Consider the following 23,344-nt stretch of genomic DNA (forward strand, 5'->3'; position numbering starts at 1 on the left):
CCTCGTCATTATCCTCAATTTAATTCATCAACAATTGGTCTCTCAAAACCTCAAGATTGACTGGACTATTACTGACTAAGTCTATTTTTTTCTTCAGAAAAAGGAGTCTATTTTCACATTATTCTTAGCAAGGATTAATTGGCTCTCAGTCGACTTGCACGGTTTATGACCCTGTCATTACCTTTCAAGGGAAAATTAGCTAGAAAACTACACGGCAGAAGGAGTCTTACATGGACATGCATTCAGATTATAGAATGACGTGACCATATTATGCTTTGGCATTTTTTTTCTTTTGCAAGAAGCTTGGTCAGAAGGTGTCTTTGTCCCCCTCTGTGCCTATTAAATCAACTGCGCCCATTATATTAGCAAATAGATTTGTGCCACAGGTGATGCTGTCACTTCAATTAATTCTTGCGATTTAATTCTTTGACCATGTGTATGTGAAGGCTAGTGATGAGTACATTATTCCCTTTTCCCGCGGCAAAAGGAAAGTGCCACCACAAAACTAACGACGTCCATGCAATGCAATGCCTAAAAGCACAAATTACATAGCAGGAAATTACATACACTAGTAAACAAACAAACAACGGGCATGGAAGAAAGCCCGGCCGGCAAGCTGTCGCTGCAGGGTCACATCGGAGTGGGAAGGTGTAGGAATCACCCAAGTTTTCCATGTTATTTTAAAATCGAGTCGTCGTCCATTGACCTACTCAAAAAAAAAAACTAAACAGAATATAATCCAGATATATAGTTCTTATTACGATGTGTCACACATGCTCTCCTTCCAAAGCACAAGGGATGTCTAATATAATAACCATGTTGCAAGCTATATACCGTCATATAGGTAGGCACTACGGGCGAAAACGATATAGATATTTTCTGACCGTATTCGATACCGAATATATTTGTTCGTATCTAAGTCTGGATATTCAATATCCGATTGTATCCGTATCTAAATACTCAAATTGGCTATTTATAATGTCAATATCTAATAGTATCATATCCCGTTTTACATGAAAATAAATGCACGCGATTTTACATAAAAAAATACACGATTGGCTAGTGGGCCTTCCCCATGATTAAAATCTTTTTTTACATATTTTTAAAACCAAATTTATATTTTCTGGACAAGTCTTTTCACAGGCGGTTGACACTGTGAAAATCGATTTTCACATGCGGTTCTCAACACTTGCGGTTCTGAAAAGCGACTGAGGAGGTGGGTTAGGAACCGCCTCTATTGAGCTTCTATGTACTAGTGTAATGTGCTAATTTGTTTTTAAACCCAATTTATATTTTTCTGGACAAGCCTTTCCACGGACGGTTAATATAACACAACCGCCTGTGGAAATCGATTTCCACAGGCGATTATCTTAACTGAACCATCTGTGGAAATCGATTTCCACAAGCGGTTCTCAATTAACCGCCAGCACAAAGATTCATTTCCACTGGCCATGCGAAAATGGGTTAAGAACCGCCTCTATTGAGCTTCTATGTACTAGTGTAGTGTGCTAATTTATTTTTAAAACCCAATTTATATTTTCAGGACAAGCCTTTCCATAAGCGGTTGACATAACATAACCGCCTGTGGAAATCGTTTCCACATGCGATTATCTTAACTGAACTTTCTCAATTAACCCCCAGAGAAAATATTATTTCCACTGGCCCCTAGCACTAGTGGTTATGAAAAACGACTATGGAAATGGGTTAGGAACCGCCTCTATTGAGCTTCTATATATATACTGGTGTAATGTGCTAACTTTGAGCGCCAAACACACACCGTGTACTCATGTCCCTTATAACAATGGTACATAAGGAATTATATCTAGTAGAATCGTAGCATGTCAACTACCGCACCTGAATCCAGGCCTTATTTAGTTGCAATTTTTTTTTTCCAAAATAGACATTGTAGCATTTTCGTTTTTATTTGACAAATATTGTCCAATCATGGAATAACTAGGCTCCAAAGATTCGTCTCGTAAATTACAGATAAACTATGCAATTAGTTATTTTTTATCTATTTAATAATCCATGCATAACAAAGAATCTTAAAAATTTTGTAAATATATATATATATATATGGTGTGTTCACATTTCAGAAGCTCACTTGGCGGTTGCAAAGTAATAATATACTACTCCCTCAATTCAAAATTATAAGATGTTCCAAGAATCCATCTTAGAGAGTCAAATCATCTCAAATGTGACCATAATTATAGAGAGAATTACAGAGATTTATGATACCAAATAGATATACTATGAAAATTAATTAATGAAGAATCTAATAATAATAAATAAGAGGTTTGTTACGGTGCTTGGGAAGAATCTGTGGTTCCTCCTTGTGGAATTTCTTCGTTAGTTAAAAGTAATTAGGGGTAATTGGGTCATTCTAGTGTATTCTGAGTTGCCCCCACGTCTTCTTTCTCTCTCTGACAAACTGAAAGCCGCATCGATATGGAGAAGGGCTCGCTGCCGCCTCATCGGTGCCAGCGCGCGCCCGACCGTTGTGGGATCACCACCGGCTATTTGGAGGAGCTCGCCACCGACCGTTTGTATGGGCCACCATATGGGATCACCGCCGGCCACCTTCACGAGCTCTGCACCAACCATCTGCTTGGGCTTGGCAGTCTCTGCAGGTCATCCGCTTGCCGGGAGGGGCTCGGTAGCCTTCCTTCCTCCTCCCATCACCGATCTGCTAGCTGCTGCTTCCGATCTGTCACCAGCCTGCACTTGTTTGACCTCCACGATTCATACATCTGCAGCCAACTTTGTACTCCTTTGTGTAAGTGTGTAACCCAGAAAGCAGTTGTGTTACCTATGTCCGGTCCCGTGCTCGTCTGAGCCGGCGTGTTGCGCCTTCCTCGCACATGGCCGCGTCCCATCACCATTGCCACCATAGCCACGGCCACGCCGAGACCCAATGGTGCCACCATGCCTCTCTTACTGAGCTCTGGCCCGCCTATGGCCAAACCGACGGAGGTAGCGGTCAACAGCCAGCGCTTGCGTCCGCGCGTAAGCTTGTAGGTGGTGAGTCAATGCAGTCCGACATAGCCGGCATTTGCGTTAAGGAAGACAGCTTTTTGGATCCACGCAAAAGTACCATTCTAACCTCCACAATTTATCTAAAGTCAGTTCCGAGCCCATTAGATTTTAGTTCCGGCCCACAACTTAAGTTCCTCTGAGTAGGTTCCTTCTATTTCTTAACCATCTGATTTAACTAAATGGATGGCTCTCATTATTTCCAAGCACTATAAAATTCCACCATAAATATTATTATCTTATTATATAATTTTGGTCAAACTTGAGAATGTCTTGTAATTTGGGATGGAGAGTACAGCACTAGTCCAAACAGTCGTCGATTTACATGCTCCGCCATCCAAAACCGTTGCAAAGCAGGTATTCCATGGCTGTAGCAGAGTTCTAAAGAAGACATCTCCGTATTTATACCAAAAGTTATAGTTATGCTCCTCTTGTAAGCACACCTTACTCAGCCTAAGTTGTTGTGGTATATCTGTGTGCGGTGCGTACACTCTGCAAAAAAATGGGCTCTTAGTTCCTGGGATAAAATGTCAACCCTGCAGACATCACAGGGGAGCAGTTAGGGAAAATAGTCTGATAATTTCTCTCGAGAGTGCTTTACAATATCTTGCAGCATTGCAAGTGAAGTTTGTAGAAAATTTAAAAGTACAGATTAAGTTGAATTGTTCAAATCATGTATGATGAGGTAAGCGGAGACTTTGTTCTTCAGAAGATGTAAGGTAATGGGTACATGGAGATGATAAAGCTATATGGCTTTTTAGATTGTCCGTAATTTGATATGCTGATAATTTATCTCTGCTCGCATCAAGATTTACTTGTCGCCATCTCAGTCACAAAGTAAATCTGTAACACTCTTCTCTGTTCCCTCACACAATTAGTCTATCATTTGCACAATTATCCTAGGACTCAAGAGCACCACGTTTGCATAATAAAAAAAAAGGAAAAACAGAAAAGAAAATTATAAGAACTACTAGATGGCTTCTGGCTTCATATTCAACCCATAGTATCCTGAACTCTATGGACATTGGCAATACCATGAGTTACCAACTCACTCTGACATCGTCAAGTTCGAGAATTATACAGTTCTGCTTAGACAATGGATCGGAAGGACTTACTGAATACAGATCAAACTTCGGTTTGCGTCCACATTCCAAAAAGATTCAGTGTGTCTGTTGTCATTTAATTAAGGCACAATAGTTTGGGGTTCTTCAGAAGCATCTGTATCTTTGGCCAACATACCTTAGTAGCTCATTCTGGCTGCACAGATTTTACCTTCACCAACTCATACCGAGATAATACAGGCTCAAACAACATCTCCGTGCAGAGCAAGATCATTCGAATTTTTGTCTACACATAATTACAGATGGTGACATGACAAAGCAAGCACTAATCCACACACTAATTTCTTTCATGCTTAAACCTACAGACATGTTTACGTGTTGGGGAGAGAGCATGATAGGGTTGGCTTTTACCATGATAAGGATGCGCGTGGGGGTCCCTAAGGTGTTGTGTGTTGTGGCCTAGGTCGACACTGTCAAACCTTTTTCCTCAAAAGATTCGGTATTAGAAGTGAAAGTGCATCTGGATCCTAAGTATATTTTGGTGGATTAAATGACAACATGGTTAAGGAACTAAAATTATTCATGAGATTTATAGGTGTTTAGTCCCGGGCGTGGTAAAAGCCTTATTGCTAAGTGTTGTTTAAGTCCACACTAAGGTGGTGATCAAGGCTTGCAGATGGATGAAGGATGATTAATTCAATTGGAGTAAGCTCACACTTGGAAAAAGAAGAAAGAGAAAAAAAGAACCCTATGGTAATCAAGGCAAAGATACAAGATAGAGATTTTGTTTTGCCAACCAAGACGCAATAGAGTGTGTGGATTAAGGATATATAGCCATACTACTGAGTGGGGACCTCAAAGTAGCAAACACTGTTATCTAGTGCCACTAGATGTTGATTTACATGCATTTTGTATTAGAACTACGGTGAGTTACAAGCGGTTTGAAAACTCGTCTTTGAAAAATGCTAACTCAAGCGCTTAGATGTTTGGCAAAAAAATTGGGAGTTGGCAAGCTTAAGGGTGATAAGAGATGCTAGAACACTCTCTATACTTGGAGCTGTTCGGTGCGCCACCATAGGTGTGCATTGGAGCTCAATAACAAGCCACCATAGGTGTGCATTGGAGCTCAATAACATTGCAGTGACCTGAGACGAAGTTCAGCTTTGCACCTTCGGTTCTGGTGTGCAGTGTGGATCTGCATCACCAAACACATCCGGTGCAGATTGTGTCAGAGTGTAGGGAATCAAACCTAGTCTGATGTGGCACAGGATGTTGCACCCGACATTCTACCAGTGAAGATGTAAGTTTTGTCCCTTCGGTAATTGCACTCCCCGGAGCTATCTAGTGTGCATTAGGCAGCGCCACTGGATTTGCAATAGTGCGAATGGCTAGTTTTCCAGACATTGGAAACTAGACGTTAGGGCCATCTGGTGCAGGACTGGACATTTTTGGTGCGCCCTGCAGTAGTTGAGTAAAGAGAGTAACAGTTGGATTGTAAATAGAGCTATAAAAAGATGATGTGGCCACCTTGGTCACTCTCTTGGCACTCCTAGCACTTGTGCACATCCTTTAGGAGCTTAGCAACACACTCAACTCACTTGCATCACTTCGATTCATGTTTGGGTGAGATTGGATAGCTTCTAGTGCTTTTGCATCTCATGGCACTAGTTGAGCATGTCAGTTGTTGGAGATCATGTCTTGGTGATTGTCATCACCTAGCCAGCTTGGAGTTGGTGGGATCGTTGAGAGGCTATTGGTGATTGTTGCCGCTTTCAATCAAGCTTTTGTAACAGGCTCCTGTGCTCGTATCCAGGGGAGATTGCAAAGAGAAACTCTAGTGAAATGCTCATGGCTAGTTGGAGTACAAAACATGGTTGATTCTTGCGGCACCTAAGTTGTGGGTCTAGCTTATCATGCTAGTTAGCATGCGAATCATCACTTGGGGACTCACCACACAAGGACATAGTTTGCTTTCAAGGAACTGAACCTCAGGGATAAGTCTTGTATTCATCTATTGCCCGGTTTGTTTGGTATAAGCTATGATACTTGCTCATTTCTTTCTTATCTATTGCTTGTATCTATTAATTACATGTGCAACAAGCTACAATAGTGTAGTTGTAGTTGTAGTAGTAACTAGTTTAGTTGCTCTTGTTAGTAGCTCTCTAATTAGCATATTTAGCTAGCAACCTTGTGTGGTGTCACTAATACAGAAAGTTCATCACCGTCGATTCCAAACCCCCCTTCACCGATGGTTTAGGCTGTCATTGGTGAATGTCGTTGGTGATATCCTATGTGATCAGCGCCGGTTGCGAGGCCATTGGTGGTATTGTTCATCACAACAGATCAACATACAATATGACAATGCTATTGATTATCTTCACTACCATGTTAGAGCTCAATCTAGCAGTAGTTGGTCACGTACCACCACCAATTTTATGATGATCTGATGCTAATGATGGAGACAACAACATTGGTTGAGCATACCATCCAGCGGTGATGAACAAGACATCAACATTGGCCCATGTTATGATCTAGCTTTAATGTGGGTACCAGTACAACCAGTCACTATAAGACCCGATGGTGTTGATGGTGATATCAACATCGATCTATCATACTATGTGGTGGTGAAGTCCTGTCCATCACCGCCTTGCATTTGATCTGATCCGATGGTGTTGTATTGTACATCACCACCATTATGGTATTTTTGGCGGTGTTGTCACCATCATCACTGCTAGTTGTTTTCGTATCTGCAACAATTTGGACATGCCTGTAGTGATACTGCATTTTTCACAATACAATTGCAATAATGATACAAATATTATTTTGATTACACTAGACTTGGGTCATATATACACTACTAAGAGGTTTTGCTCGAGGTAAATCTTGAAATTCTTGCATGGGTGTTCTACTCTGAGGAGGAAAAAATGATTGAGAATAGTTAGTCGTTGGGATCGGACTCGAGGATAATTAACCAAGCACAGGCACCCACTTGTCACAACAAACATCAGTCCAAATTGGAGCCCCAGCAGCAGGCACCCCGTGTCAAGGAAGAGAGGTACAGAGGAGTGGTTCTTTTTTGAAAGGAAGACTACGGAACAGAGGTCCCCTGTGTATTAAACCCCAACCTAACATGTGCTCCCATGGAGAGTCGAGCACAAGACTTGAGGACAAAACTAGAGCCATCTAACCAACTTATCTAGGGGATTGAGCTTTTCTCCATCCAAGCTTTGAGATCTGCTAGGAGTGGCTTCTAATCTTACATCATGAAGTAATCAAGAGATCAAATTCGTTCTTTACTTTTTCTCTTCTCACAAATCTAAAACTTCTCCTTTGGATGATTGTTGGGCATGTTTTTCTGAGAGTTTGTGATCCTTGGAGATTTTTTGAAAACATGGCTTGAAGTCCAGCACCTATCTATCTTGTTCCAAACCCAAAAAATCTGTGTTTTGAAGCATCTTTTGGTGAAATTACTACTACATAAAAACTCTTAACTGATGCGTTTGAAAAAAGGCCTCCAAGGCGGTTGGGCCAGTTGCCTGCCTCGATTATTCATGATAGCACAGCCGACCCAACAACCGCCTCGGTTAATGCTTAATCGACGCGGACAACGTAGCAAAACCGCATCGGTTAATGCCTATTTACTGATCCAGTTGTCCTAACACAATCACCCCATTTAATACATTAGCTGAGGCAGTCACCTATAGGAATGGCAACGGGTACGTACCCGATGGGTACTTGCCACCCGTACCCGCACCCGCCAGGTCAAAATCTATTCCATCGGGTTACCCGCGAAAGCAGACAAGTAAGAAATTCATTTCGTACCCGCACCCGACGGGTAATTCTTACCCGACGGGTATTCCATACCCGAAAATATACCCGAGTTCAATAGAAATATAACAACTTTCAGCAAGTTAAATATCACAACTTATAGAAAATTAAACATAACAACTTCCAGCAAATTAATAGTTGCACTAGTAGCACACCAGCCGCTCAACACTTTCCACGTTCAGTCAATCAGTTCATGGGTTATATGGGCTAAATTGCTTAGGTTGCTTACTCATTTTGCGGGTATTTCTTACCCACGGGTACGCGGGTATGGGTACTACTATTCCACACCTGTACCCGCCATACCCGATGGGTAAAGAATTTCACCCAACAACGTACCCGCGGGTACAAAATCCATTCCATACCCACGTCCTTATCGGGTAAAACCCGTCGGGTACTCGGGTTTCGGGTACCCATTGCCATTTTGAGTCACCTATAAGGCCCGCCTCCAAAAAGGCCGATGTGTCATATGAATAAAACCTAATCAATAAACATGTCCCCCTGCGCGAAGAACAAATATATAAATAAATATATACCTAATAATAAATTGCCAAAATTTCAATCTGCCCTGATTCTTCTGCCCCTCCGTCAGCGGAGACTCTACCCAGCAACCATCACACGTTGCCCTGCTTCACCCTGCCTCTTTTCCGATCGAACTGCTCCGAGGAAATCACGCATCCTGGATCTACTCGGTCACGGTCTGCGCCACCGAACCAAGGCAAACACAAACTCTGGTTGGAACACACATCCTCGATCTGCTCGGTCACGGTCCGTGCCACCGCTCTCATGAGGGTAATAAATTCTGCATTTTAGATGAAACTAAACATGATGCTAAAAATTTTGACATTTTACATTTCATCACTCCAAAGTAGTTGACATTTTGCATTTTGGATTCTATGGCGAACTAAACACCCTCTTAGTGTAGATCATCTTTTTAAGAAACATGGTTTCTTGTTAAGAAATTATTTTATGCCCGTGCGTTGCAACAGGAGAAAAACATCAAATGGTTATAGAAAGTGATGACATAATATTACATATCTATTTATATTTATTCTTTTTATAAAATTTAAGGTCGATAATTTATTTTATTGATAACCATGACATCTATGGTATTAGATAGTTAATATTTACAATAATATATAGCTTGAAAACATTTATTTAATAATAAAAATAAAAATTAGATAAACCTTATCTTACTCTAATATTACCTCTTAATATACCTTAGTATTATATTAAAACATGAGAAGTTTGTTGCTAGCTTTATTTTTTATTTAGATTAGGATTCCTATGAAATATGATATATCAGTTAGATGTATGTAGATTATGAACATATGGGCTTGTGAAGTGTTCAAATGACATAACAACACATCGTGCAAAGGTAGTGGAAGCATCTTTTTTTATTTTTACATACTTAAATTGATTTTAAACTATTTAGCAAGCATAAATCTAGGTAAATTAGTAAATCAGTGAGATATGCAGGAATTGTGCTAAAACGTTTACCACAAATCAAGCATCACATTAAATAGGCTACCATAAAATTTTTATAATAATTGGAGTAAGATAACTACAATTTCAACTTTGCACTAAAAAGCATAGGCAAGCATCTCTAGCAAAAAATGTACTAAAATTTTTGATATTTTTTTATTACTGCATGGATAATAAAATTTGTTTTGTAATTTTTAGATTTTTTCTATGAATTACTACGTATTTATCAATTTAGCCGATTTAAAGAATAAAAGAAAAATAAACTAATAGGACAAACACTTTGCACCTAGGTCTTTATATTTTCTTTATTCTCAATGTGCTCTTATATGTAATGTCAATAATTATTAATGTATCAAGAAATTTTGCATTGGAAACCTCAGAAAAGCTTCTATTCTCTTTTTTCTCTTCCAAGAGCGATGAAGCAGGGATTCCGCGTGACACAAGAAGGCGGATAGGGCAAACTGAAATTTTTACAATTTATTATTAGGTATAGATATAGATATAGATTTAATAAGACATTGTCATATTAATGACAACACTGAGTTATATTATGATATCATAGCCGATGTAAAATAAATTACAAATTTTAAGTTTTATAGAAAAGATAAGTTGGTCGGCTTGAAACCAAGGAAATTGGATAAGGAAACATAATTTGTCTCATTGGAGTAATTATCTATCTGTTTTCAGGGCTACTTATCGTCAACCGCAAGATTGACGCAATGCAAAGTGGCTATGGCTCGACCTTAAAACAATGTAGGAGGGCAGGAAAAAAAGACGTAATTAAAAAGGGCATGCACATGTGACTTTTTTTTTTTGTTCCAAATTGGTTCTAAAAAAATGCCTGCTCCGACTAGGTGAAGTTTTTTCTTCCCAACCTCCCTCCACTCCTACGTTTTATTGTTTTTTTTCTTTTTTAGGAAAACGATCGAGCATAGAGAGCAACTCCAACAGATATGCTATCCATATTGTCTAGGCTATTTTTACATTTTTAAAGCAAAAGTTAAACTCCAACAGATGTGTTATCTGGTTTGCTAAAATAGCAAGTTTGCTATTCCTAAACTTTCGCTTGTCATATATAGCATGTCGTCCTCACTAGCTATCTTATACAAAGGCTGTTGTGGAACTCTATGCTTTGAGTAAGTTTTTTATTTTACATAATGGCTAAATCTTGTAATTTAGAATATAATTTTAGCTAGTCTCTTGGAGATGCTCTTCCTGAAAAGTAGCTAAAATTTTTTCAATATTCTCCGTCATATCGAATCTTGCGGCATATGTATAGAGCATTAAATATAGATAAATCGTAAGATAAATCTTTTGAGCCTAGTTAATCTATGATTAGACAGTAATTGTTAAATAAAAACGAAAGTGCTACAATATCCCAAAACAAAAATTTTTGAGAACCAAACAAGGACTTAGAGCATCCCCAACCATTTTGTATAATTGGTTTGCCAAAATGAGAGAGTTTGTTAAGTCACAAATAAATATGAAGATGAAAAAAAAAAGCAATCTCCTATGGTACCCACTTTTTTTTTTTTTTTTTTTTTTTTTGCCGACGAGAGGCACCCGCTTGTCGCAGCCAACTTCACACGATTCCGAGTCGGCACCCTCTTCCGATCCTCCCCCGTCATATAAATAAATAAATAACCAAAAACAAAGCCAAGCAACCTCGGTTCGCGCGCGCCATCGTTTCCCTTTCTGAAAATTTCGGCTGACCTCGGTCCGGACGGACACGCGCCATGGCGGACGTCAGCAGCAGCAGCGGCGGCGGCGGAAGCGGCAGCGTCCGGTGGCAGGATGAGGCGGACCCCGAACTGCGCCCTCTCGTGGTCAAACAGCTGTACGTTGTCGATCGATCCATCGTCTACTCTTCCCATCTATCCGTCCGTGTTCTTCTTCTTCTTCTTCTTCCCCCCAACCATCAACCCCACGTCGATCGCGCTCGTACTACTGCCCCTGCCCCCGCAGTTGTTTCGATCTGGTGTTTCGGGGAGAGCGTGATCGATTCAACGTGCTGCCGCGGGTTTTTTTTTCGATCTGGTGTTTTCGGGGGGTTTGTTGTTGTTGGGGGTGTTTGTGGGAGCGCGATTGACGTACTCTACTGCCGCGATTGTTTGTTCGATCTGGTGTTTAGGGGGGGTTTTTTTAGGGTTCAACTCCTGTCTCCTGGGCGAAATCCGCGAAGAAGGATCGATGCGATGCGTGTTCAATTCAATCGCCTAGCGATGCGATTGGCTATTTCTTCATCTGTTAAATTGATATAATCCACCCGGTCGGATTTTCTTCTCAACTTCTGATAGGGATAGTTTACTATCTGTATGTATTTAGTTCATTGCTTGTCAAGATGCTGTAGCCATTGCGTCCAATTTCTGGGTCCCAGATTCAGGGAAATATATACACACACACAATTACTTTATAAAGTTCTATTGTTCTATATATATACGTGCAACCTTGCTATGTTTGCTGCTGCATCTAGCATATATGTATCGACTATGAATTTAACAGCCTTTTCTTGTTCTTCTTTCTGTGTTCAGAGAGGAGACAATGGCTGGATTATGCAGGGCTCTGGACAAGGGCAGATCACCTCCGGAGGGGCTTGACCAATACGTAGCTGATTTCGAGGAGGCCACATTCAAGAAAGCAACAGACATGGTGCCTTACTAACTTCATCCTCACTTACACCAATCTACTAATCCAGTACCACGGACACAATGTGCTTTGGTTTCAGATTTTCTGGCTAGTTTGTTCTGCATTTGTTTACATGCTTCTGCTGATTAACATCATGCCCCCACTCGCAAGAAAGAAATGCTATGTAATCCATAATCTTATTTCGGTTTGCATTTCACTGATTCAGCCTCACTTGCTTCTAGCCTAATTTAATATAATATTTTGGTTTGTCAGATCGACTACATGAAAATGATATCTATCAGGGTCAGTTTCGGCCAGAAAGAGGCAAAACTAAAGGCTAAGAGTGCTGCAGACCGTAAACTAAAGATGCAAATGGTGCACCAGATGATGCAGACGGCTAACATGGTTCAAGCTATTCAGGGAGTCAATAGTTCCCCGATCACCACAACCCCTCAGCCAGTGCCCATGACGGCTAGTCCCTCATGGCCACCACCATTTCAATCACCCGATCAGCACACGGCTTGCTCTGTTGCGTCAAACATGAACAGTAATGTCAACCAAGGACCATCTGATATGATGGCAATGCTTTATCAGAATTTCAACTCTGAGCCTGCAACAGATGCTCCAGTGGCACCAGGCGTTCAGTCCAGTCAGCAGATCATGCAATCAGTAGCTATGCAGACTGAAAGCCAATCCTCAGCCATGCAACTGCAGCCTACCAACACTGCACAATGCCACCCAGCAAGTACGGTACAGCTGCAAGGACAGCAAATTGCACGACCAAGCGGGCACCAGAATCACTTCCTTGGGCAAAATGTCTGGGACTGTGTCCAGCACCTGCTGCCGACAGTACAGCAAGAGCATTTCTGGATCACTCAACAGCAGGTGGGCATGCATATGCAAAGGTATCAAATGCTTGGAGCTAATGTGGGGAAGATGGACACTAGTTATTCTGGTGGATGGAACAATCATCAGAATGCTGGGTGGGCTTCTGGGATACTATCACCATCGAAGGTATGCGGGCAGACCAACATGGATTCTCATCCAATATCTCCTGCTCAGAGTCAGATTTCTGTCAATAAGCAAAGCAATCTGCACTGTCCACTGCCGCCACATGAAAGCATCAGCCAAACGAGGCAAAACATTGTCACAACACTAGCTGGCCAGCAATCCCATAGCAACCAATCGCCAGGAGTAACAAGCCCTTGTTTCTCATACAAATCTCCTGGAGCATTGCAGTCTTCGCTAACCAATGATTTTGTTGAGTTATGCTGCACGCCATCACCAATTTCCAAGTTCTGGGTTGCTTCACCCAATGAGTCACCAAAGTCAAGATCACAATCACCCATTGCCAAGCAAGGTCTTGTAGCAGATGGTTCACCCTGTGTGTCAGTGAATTCTGCATTGACATCGGCCGAGAAGACAGGGTTTGAAGCTGCTGCTTCACCTTCTACATTGGTGAAGCCTGTATCACCTTCAGCCATTATCAAGTCAGGGATTGTACCTGCTGCTTTGCCATCTGACAGCGATTCTTCATTCTTGCTGCATGACAACAATGCAGCTGTAAATGGCTGTAAACAGGCCACTACAACTAAATTGTCGACGCTAGTCCCACCAGCTGACCAAGCTGAGGATCAGGAGCATGGTGGAGCTGAAACACCAGTGGCCAAGACGCCAGCCCCACCAGCTGACCAAGCTGGGGATCAGGAGCATGGTGGAGCTGAAACACCAGTGGCCAAGACGCCAGCCCCATCAGCTGATCAAGCAGAGGATCAGGAGCATAGTGGAGCTGAAACACCAGTGGCCAAGACGCCAGCCCCATCAGCTGATCAAGCAGAGGATCAGGAGCATAGTGGAGCTGAAACACCAGTGGCCAAGACGCCAGCCTCACCAGCTGATCAATCTAAGGATCAGGAGCATCGTGGAGCTGAAACACCAGTAGCCAAGAAGCCCATAGACCGCCTAATTGCTGCAGTGAGCCTTGAATATTGCTCATCTTCAAAACAATTCATTCTCTGAATACTATTGTACTGACAGTTTTGTGCTTTGTTTTTTAGGTGCTTTCTTCATCACCAGCAGTGATCCGCAGCTCATTTAATTTGATGAAGTCGGCAGTCATTGATATGGATTCAGTACCATTATCGATTGGATCCAATAACAAAATGAAACGTGTGTATGCTGTTACATCGACTTCTGAATCACCAACACTCAGCAGCACAGATGACAGTGCTGTGACATCTGAGTTCAATGCATCAGATGCTGCATCTAGCAGATATCACAGTGGTAAGAGGCAGAAACCACAGGTAACACTACAGCAAATTACTTTTTTTTCCATGAAATTGTGGACTCAGTTCTATATGTTCTCTAATTCTCTATGAACTTTCCATTGCAGAATGCCAAGGATGCTCTGCTGGATGAGATCGAAGCTGTCAACAGCAGACTGATTGATACCCTGATAAGCATCACCAGCGAAGATGGAGCAGATGGGATCACCTCGTGCAATGGCACGACCCTGATCAAACTGTCATACACTGCAGTGTCCCTTGCGCCAGGCCTCAAATCAAAATTTGGGGTGTCAGGAAATTTTCAGCCTCTCGTGTTGCCCACCACACTGTCAATCCCTGCCGATTATCCACGAAGCTCTCCAGTGATCGTCGATGATGAAGGAGATGCTCGGATCAGGTGAGTTCATGCTTGTCTTAGACTCTTAGTACTAGTTCCCACCACCATACTGTTGTTGCTTTACTGAATACTGATCTTATTAAATATGCTCCGTGGCTGTGGGTCACCTACGTACAGGAACAAGTTCAGCAGCATCTCAATGGCGGTGGACCGGGCATTCAGACTCGCCCTCGACAATCTCCAAGAACCTAGATCGTTGAAGGAAATAGCCAGGGTGTGGGACTCCTGTGTACGGCGTGCAGTCACCGAGTATGTCCACCAGCTGGGTGGTGACACTAACTCAAGTCTCTGCCGGTGTCAGGGTTGGGTCAAGGCATGAGAATTGGAGAATGCATATGCAACAACATTTTCTGATCTGATCTGTGTGTAGAAAGTATGTGGATTAATAGGCCAGTGACTGGTGAGGATAAAAGGAAAGAAACTGTGAATACCATGATGTACGTAGCAGTAGTGATATTGCATTGTCAGTCTGCTAGCTACTTCTACGATGCCTAGTAGTATACGGTAAAGTTCATATATGTAATGTTGTTTAGAGTAAAATACGCTGGCAGCACTTGAAATTAAGTGTGTGTCATCTAGATCGCTGAATTGGCCCATCTGTATCATGGGTCCAGACAGGTCTTGGTCAGACCCGCTTGTTGGCATGAATGATGGCTCACGTTGTCTATGCCCTGCTCTCGCTGTACTGCACGCATAGCAATTGGGCGCCTGTGTTCCTTTGCGTCGTATGCACCCGACGCGCCGCCTTGTTTAGTTCGCAAAAATTTTCAAAATTTTCCGTCACATCGAATCTTTGGTCGTATGCATGGAGTATTAAATATAGACAAAAATAAAAACTAATTGCACAGTTTATCTGTAATTTGTGAGATGAATCTTTCGAGTAGCTAAAACCCAAAAATTTTACAAACTAAACAAGGCCAGCCTGGCCCTGGCTGCTGTCTGGCTCGGTCGCCGTGCCTGCAAGTACCGCATCAGGCTGCCTCGCCGCGACCGTGTGTGTGTGCGCATCCCACGGGCAAAAAATGACACCTGAGCCAAGTGCTTAATAGCGTATAGTAGATTGTTAGCGGATTGGTATTAAGTAGCAAATCACGGATAGTGGGTGCTATTGTGGACACTAAGTTCCAATAGCGACATACGATAATTATATTTGGTTGCAACAATTGATGTTCTCGCAACCATTTGCAGTTTTGGTTGCAATAGATGTGAATATTGCCATGCAATTGTACCATGGCCTTAAGTATTGATATCGTTGCAAAAAGTAATCATTGTCACAACAAATTGTAGAATATGGTTGCAACAAGTTGTCACTATTGCCATGATTTAATTTGTGCTGTGAGGAGTTTAATTGGCGTTGCCATAGCAAGATGATATTACAACACTTTTATATGATGGTTGCGATCAGTGGCCACTGTTGCCACGATTTGATCTGTGTTGCAAAGTGCTTTATTGCCGTCGCAACTGTTTTAGTTGATGGTTGCAATAAGTCATCTTTTTTGCCACGAATAGTACTATTACAGACGTGACTTTCTGAAGCGCGTCTATAGTAAGTCACCGATCGATGGGACTACCAGTCTGGCGAGATCAAAACACGTATGTAATATAGTGTGCAGACGATACGGTGCATCCATCTTGACTTGCCTTTTCATCAACTCGTTGTCAAGCCAGTCGTGGACGTGTGTAGAAGTGGCTCGTAGAATTCACTATATAAAAAAAGCCTTACATTTGGATTTTTTTTATTTTTATCCCAAATTTGAAACAAAATTCAAATTTAACCCTGTTTGCAAAATATTTGCAAATCTAGGCCGTTTGGCCTCCCCCCATGCATGGCGGGGCAAATTCACTGCATCCCGCCATACATGGTGGTGGGGTAGGGGCGTCCACGTGGCCTGGGGGGCCCGAGGCCCTGATGACGTGGCAGGGGCGTACCCCGCCACCCATCACGGCGGGGTACCCATCCCCGCCACGCATCATGGCGGGGTTCGCCCTGTGACAAAATCCCTCTTCCCCTTCGCCCCGTGACCCACCCGAGCACACCACACCTCACCAAGCGCACGCCGCGCCCCCGCCCCTGCGCCCGCCGCGCACGGCCCCCGCGCTCGTGCCGCGCCCTCGCGCCGCGCCGCTCGCGCCCCGCCCCGCCTCCGCTCCCCGCCCCAGCCGGCCGCCGTTGGTGAAGGTAATTTTTTATTTAAACTCTTTTTATAAGCTATTTAGTATTATTATCTAACAATTTTTATTAGTTAAACTTTGTTTAGTAATTAGTTATGTAGTAATTAGTTATTAGTTACTATTATTATTTAATATTATTAGAGTTATTTAGTTATTAGTTATTATTATTTAATATTATGCAGTGTGTTTAGATATTAGTTATTTAGTAATTAGTTATTAATATTATGCAGTGCGTTAGTTATGCAGTGTATTTAATATTATGCAGTGCGATATTAGTTATGCAGTGTGTTTAGATATTAGTTATTTAGTAATTAGTTATTAGTTATATAGTAATTTAGTTAGTAAAATAGTTAATAACTTAATTAGGTAGTACTTTACTTAGTTATTTAGTATTTATTAGTACCATATTGGTTAGTTGATGAGGATTGTACTTAAATTGTTTTGTAAATGGATTACGGTGTAAGAGTTTTTCACGGAGGAAGTGTTAGGAGAGAGGATTGTCAGTTTGAGGATATGTATGAAGAATTGGAATGGTTTGATGCCCCCTAGTTTTAGCGATCTATGTGACCGTTTGAGTTTGAAGTTTGGTGATGCTTTCACACTAAAGGGTAGGTTTGATGTTGGAAAGAATAGGGCACACTATGTGATGATGGACTTGTGCAACCAAGGTGAGTGGTCCCGATACAATAGGGTCATCCAAGGTTCGAATGTCGGCATGGCTGAGTTGGTGTTGGAGAATGTTGAGAATGAGGAGCCGTTCTTCGACGACGGTGGTGCTCAAGGAGATTGTGGTGTGCAGGTCCAACAAACTATGAAGAGTATGGACTTGGATGGTAATTGGACGCAGGAGCGGGTTCATTCTCCTCCAGTTGGTCATATAAGCAATGATTTTGATGTAGACGAGTTTGAACAGGAGGAGAATAAGGCGGTAGAGGATGAAATGATTGGTGATGATGTTTGCTCGGATTCTGACGAATTAGAAAATGAGGAAGGAGGTTCACCTGCCATGTGTGCACTCGTTCGTGGCATGCCCTCAGGAGTGCCGCTTGAGGTACTTCATGCCATGCAGACTCAGGGCACTTTAGCTACAGGGTATCCAAGTGATGGAGAGGAATATGAAGGATGGGGCCGGGTTAGGGAGGCGGAACCTTACGTTGCACCACCCTCTTATACATCAGCAGAGCTTACACAACTGAGGGAGGCTCGCTTGCCCTTTACCGGTGTTCCAAATTATATGGATGTCAGCATGTCGCATATGGCAGTTTGTGACACGGGTTTGCAGATATGTAAGGAATCATTGTACAACCATCAAAATTTAATACTCAGGAAGAGAATGCTTTTCAATACGATGTCTGAGATGAAGTTGTTGCTTCAGGACTATGTTGTGTATCATCATAGGCCCTACACGGTTCGACATTCCGACAAGGAGGTAAAATTCCAAATAGTATGCAAGGCAGGGTTCCCGTGCTCGTGGAAGTTGAATGTACGGAAAAGGTCGAGTGATGGGAAGTGGAAGGTAACTTCAGTGGAGCAGCCCCACAGATGCTAGACTAACAAGGGCAAACGGTACCATCCCTAGTTGATGGCTCGGTACCTTGCTCGCCGTATATTGGGTCTTGTAGATAAGGACAACGATGTATCGATGTTTTTCTTGCAGGAGACCATAGTCACTTTTGTTGGGTATGAGGTCACTTATGGAAAGGCTTGGCGGACAAAGCAAATTGCCCTGGCAATTCGCTGGGGTAGTTGGGAGGAAGCCTATAACAGGGTTCCACGCATTTTATGTGCAATGCAACACTTCAACCCTGGCATGAGATCGTTCATATACATAGGAGGGTTTTATCTTCAGAACCCGTTGAGGCATATTCTGTACCGTGTGTTCTGGTATTTTGATCAGTGCAAGCATGCATTTCAGTATTGTCGGCCAGTTGTTCTAGTTGATGGCATATTCCTCACCGGCAAGTACAGAGGCACATTGATGATGGCTGCTACTGTAGACCCTGAGAACCAGATTGTGCCACTGGCTTTTGCTTTGGCGGAGGGGGAGAACAATGATTCATGGTCATGGTTCATGCGTCTGCTCCGTCTTCACGTCCTTGGTCCTTCTCGCACCATTTGTTTGATATCGGACCGTCACACGGAATTTTTAATGCTGCCGGTGAACACATTGATGGGCACCCACCCCTAGTGCACCCACCCCTAGTGAACACATTTTGCCGCAAATTTCTGGTGTCGTCAACGGAAGAAGGAGGTGGCAGACAAGTTAAAGGAGCTTTGTAATAAACATATGGAACACGAGTTTAAGGAGACAATGGCGGAACTACAGAAGATGCTGAACCGAGCGGGCAAGGCATGGTTAGATCACCAGATGGAAAATAAAGCCAAGTGGACATTAGCATATGATGAGGGTGGCTTTCATTATGGCATCATGACAACAAACTCCTCTGCCTGATGTACTTTGTTATTTCCTGAGAATTATTTTAGTTGTTCATTCTCTATTATCTTTGTTATTTGCGTAAATATCTCTGTCTTGCCAAACCAGCTGCGAACGTATACGATCGGTTAACAGAAACCAAACACAGGCAATGCAGCTGGGGTTCTGGGAAGTTTTTGGTAACCCCGCCATGGGTGGGGGCGGGTTAGGGGTACCCCGCCATGGCCATGGTGGGGTACCCTTAACCTGCCCCAGCCATGGCGGGGTTGCCAAAAAATGCCCAGAATCCCATTTACCTTTCATGGCACTACTCAAAGTTACTTCCTGTATTCCTTTTTAAATGTTCCATAAAAAACTAGCTAGTAAACCTGTTAAACATGCAAGTAACAAAACTTTTAAGTGTTATATTAGTTAAACATATTAGTAAACCTTTTAAATTGTTATATTAGTTAAACATTCAGATAGCTGTGGACTTTGGCGACATGCGATCAAATTGAAATACATCGAAATACAAATTATTACATGACAAGTTTCAAAGTACAAAAGTCTCATCCCTAAGCCACTCACATACATTACCACATCAATCAAACTGCGTGCACCACTGCGTAAGCAACTCGTCCTTGGACTCCCAATCGTCCACTACAACCTCCTTACTCATGCTCGCCTTCGCTGCCTTGGCCTCACTGGCCTGTCTCTCGTAGTAAGCCGCCTCCGCCTCTTCTGCGGCCTGAGAGTATAAATGTCCCTCTTTCTCGGTCATGTCTGTTGGCCACCATGAGTGGAAGACCGGTGTCTTCTAGTTGTGGTATGCAGCGTCACCCTCCTCTAAGGCACCAATAGGAATCAGTCCTGATGCCTCACCCTCCTCTGCAAGACGAAGTAGCTCACCTATCCTTCCCATTTCATAGTCATGCTCGTCCTGAGGGTACCCCAAATCTTCGGCAAGACGAAGGAGATCGCCTATCCTCCCGGTGTCGTCGTCTTCCTCTGCCTCGGCCTCCTCTTCGACAATAATCGGACGGCTAGCGGTGCCACCAACTCCAGCGTCCCGCCCTAATATCCTATTCTCCGTGTACTTAGCACGACCCACATTTGTTTGCCAGCTTCCGGTGCATCCAATCTCTGTAAGTACAAAATTCAAATAATTAATAACATGTTCATTCCAGAGAAACAAAAAGTTTGACTTTCAAAAATGGGATGACTCACTCGCACATAATGAGGTAATAGTATCGTTCAAGCCTTGCATCTCAGCTCTCTCAGCCTCCTCCACAGCCTTCCTTGCATCCTCTTCAGCCTTCCTTGCCTGGTAATCCTCTATCTCCTTTTCCCTCTCCTCAGACCACTTCTTCCATGCAATACTCGCAGGGTTACGAACACGCAACTCCTAGGCCCATGCAAGCATTTTCTTCTTATGGTCCTTCACGAAGTCCTTCACGAAATCAGTGACGTAGTTTGCAGGATAACCTCTCATCTTACGAACTGCTACTCTTGTCTTATACTCATCCTTGAACTTAAACACATCATCATATGATTCCCATTTGCATTTCTGAGTGCTCTGTTACGGGAAATATATGAATACAAAGTTAGCGTACAAAAACAAATATATGAATACAGTAGTAATAAATGTGCACAGTCCTAGCAAACCTCATCATAGTTGATCATGTGGCCATAGAAGTGGCTAATCCCAAGACCTGAAGGGACTAGGCCGTAGCTAGCTTCAACACCACATTTGCACATCACGGGAGGCGCAATAGACCTCCTCTTCTTCTTCCCACTCTAGAACCTCCTCCTCCTTCTCAGGCTCTGGCCAATGGCTCTTTGGACCATTGACCCACTCCGCGAAACGGCACTTTCAAAAATCACGATCCTACAAAAATAACACAGTAGAACACAAATATACGAACTGACATTTGAAGGTTGACTCAAAACTTACTTCACGCCGCAGAGGACAAATAAACTCTTATTCATTCCGTGGATTTATCACGGCTTGTTCTCCGCAATGACACTTTGGAGGATCCTCGAGCCGCCGTGCAGAGGCTACGGCCTTCTCTTCCTCTGTCATATATAGGAGGAGGGTTAGGGGGGCGGAACCCAACGAGTAAACAACTCACGTTTGCAATGATCAACGCCGGGGTAGAAAAGCAGAATTCTTGGGTCAAACTTGTCCGGCCCGTCGATCCATTAGAAGAAAAGACACCGGAAGTAGGGCTACAAAAGAGTTTCAATTGTCTCATTGGGAATAAAACATCAAAAACCAATAAGAAAAACAGAGGGCACAGTGACTTACGCTACAACTATAACATGTGTAGAAGCAACGTGCCGCAGTATCCGGATGTCTAGACTGGCTCACATGTGCCGGATGTCCACAGTCACAGTTAGGAATAGGTTCCTCGGGAGGCACAGGGCATCCTTGCAAGACACGTCGGGGTACAACTCTCTAGGACGACCCTTTTTTCGCCAAATCAACTCACGATACGAGTCCTCCATCTAAAAACGCGCAAATAATTCAACACAAATCACATAACTAAACAAACTAACAAAATATAACTAAACAAACTAACGTAACAAGAAATTTACCAAACATATTATAACTAAACAAATGAACTTAATTAAACTATAGAAACGTAAAGTAATAAAAATTTTACCTTCTTCAAACGAGGGGTGGCCGGGAAAAGGACCGGGAACGGCCGGTCGCAGCGGGGAGGGGCGCCGGGAGAGGCAATGGGGGTGAAAGACGACGGGGAGGGTTACCGAAGAAGAGCGGCGCTCGGGTGTGAGAGAGGGAGAGGAAGAGAGGCCCTCGGGGTGAGAGTGAGAGAAATGAGCCGGGGTGGGCTCTCGGCTGGCTTAAATGGGCGCGAGCATAACCCGCTATGATCCATGGCGGGGTGCCCCTAACCCGCCATGATCCATGGCAGGGTCCACGTCAGCGCACCCCGTCAGCCGGGCGCCACGTGGTGGCCCTACCCCGCCGCCATGCATGGCGGGGTGCTGTGCATTTGCCCCGCCATGCATGGTGGCGGGGCCGGCCTATATTTGAAAATATTTTTCAAATAGGGTCAAATTTAAATTTTATTTCAAATTTGGGCTAAAAATAATTAAAAAAATCTATATTTGCACCCCCAATAATACAGACGTGGCTATGTACGCGTGTCTATAAAAATACTATTACAGCGTCTGTAGTAAGTCACCGATCGATGAGACTACCAGTCTGGCGAGATCAACGCGCGCACGTATGTAATATTAGTGGACTTGTTTGCATGCCAGTACGTGGCTTAATTGCATGACTCCGTGGCCTCCTTGCTGGCTTGTAATCGTAGCACGTACATGATTGTACACGGTGCCGATGCATTAGTAGGAAAATCAAGTCTGCTCGTAGCGCCTCTGATGTATGACGCCATAGCGTGATAGTACAGTGCTGTCACTGTATATATATGGTACGGTGCTGCAACAAGGTATACTATGGGCCATGGTCGTCGTAGGCTTCGGCTTTACGAATTTTCTTACCGTACCAGAGTTCGTTCGACATATAGGTTTGTGTCTATATAGACTTTTGCTCCATTGCTAAAGGATGGGTGGTGTGGCTTGGCGAATGCTTGGGGCCAGATGATGCATGGGACTAACTTGCAAGCAATCGAACAAATTGGTAAAACATATCTTCCCACGAAAGACATACTTTATATATATTGATGATAAGATCTGTCAAGACAAGGAGAACATGCATACATAATGACATAACAAATTAAAACGACCGTTTTGCGGAACACAAAATAATGTTTGGTATGTAGTAGTTCATAACACAAAGGCGGGTCATTTATTTTGGGACCAAGCGTAAAACAGATTGTAAGCCTTCTTGCCTCCTCGACGCATGCACAAGACGATGTGCTTGTCTGAAGCTCATTTTGTCCTCACGGGTTATGACGAGTATCGCCCAATGCCTGCATATAAATTAAAAATTTATAAGTGCATGATGCGGTTACTCACCATTCATGGAGCTTCGTATATGTCTGCGCTAAATTAAAACCAC

General features: G+C 43.0%; 1 protein-coding gene across 2 annotated transcripts; it reads left to right on the forward strand.

The window, feature by feature from the left end:
- LOC8080278 lies at positions 11,031-15,376 on the forward strand. 2 transcript variants are annotated; one of them, XM_002446013.2, is made up of 6 exons: positions 11,038-11,241; positions 11,936-12,053; positions 12,303-14,003; positions 14,087-14,332; positions 14,422-14,711; positions 14,829-15,376. In XM_002446013.2, the coding sequence occupies exons 1-6, from the start codon at positions 11,141-11,143 to the stop codon at positions 15,028-15,030; spliced, it is 2,658 nt and encodes an 885-aa protein (XP_002446058.2). In that variant the 5' UTR covers positions 11,038-11,140; the 3' UTR covers positions 15,031-15,376. The 2 variants fall into 2 exon arrangements, with proteins under 2 accessions (XP_021318377.1, XP_002446058.2); XM_021462702.1 differs by lacking the exon at positions 14,829-15,376 and having other exon boundaries at positions 11,031-11,241; positions 14,087-14,312; positions 14,422-14,578.

This window comes from Sorghum bicolor, chromosome 6 (assembly GCF_000003195.3).
Source record: "Sorghum bicolor cultivar BTx623 chromosome 6, Sorghum_bicolor_NCBIv3, whole genome shotgun sequence".
NCBI lineage: Eukaryota > Viridiplantae > Streptophyta > Magnoliopsida > Poales > Poaceae > Sorghum > Sorghum bicolor.

What these genes read in the sequence shown, in the direction of transcription:
- LOC8080278 (XM_002446013.2), top strand. Translation starts at nt 11,141, where the DNA reads ATGGCGGACGTCAGCAGCAGCAGCGGCGGCGGCGGAAGCGGCAGCGTC. An exon ending in TCAAGAAAGCAACAGACATG is followed by an intron (nt 12,054 to 12,302) that starts GTGCCTTACTAA and finishes TTGGTTTGTCAG; the next exon opens with ATCGACTACATGAAAATGAT. An exon ending in TAGACCGCCTAATTGCTGCA is followed by an intron (nt 14,004 to 14,086) that starts GTGAGCCTTGAA and finishes TTTGTTTTTTAG; the next exon opens with GTGCTTTCTTCATCACCAGC.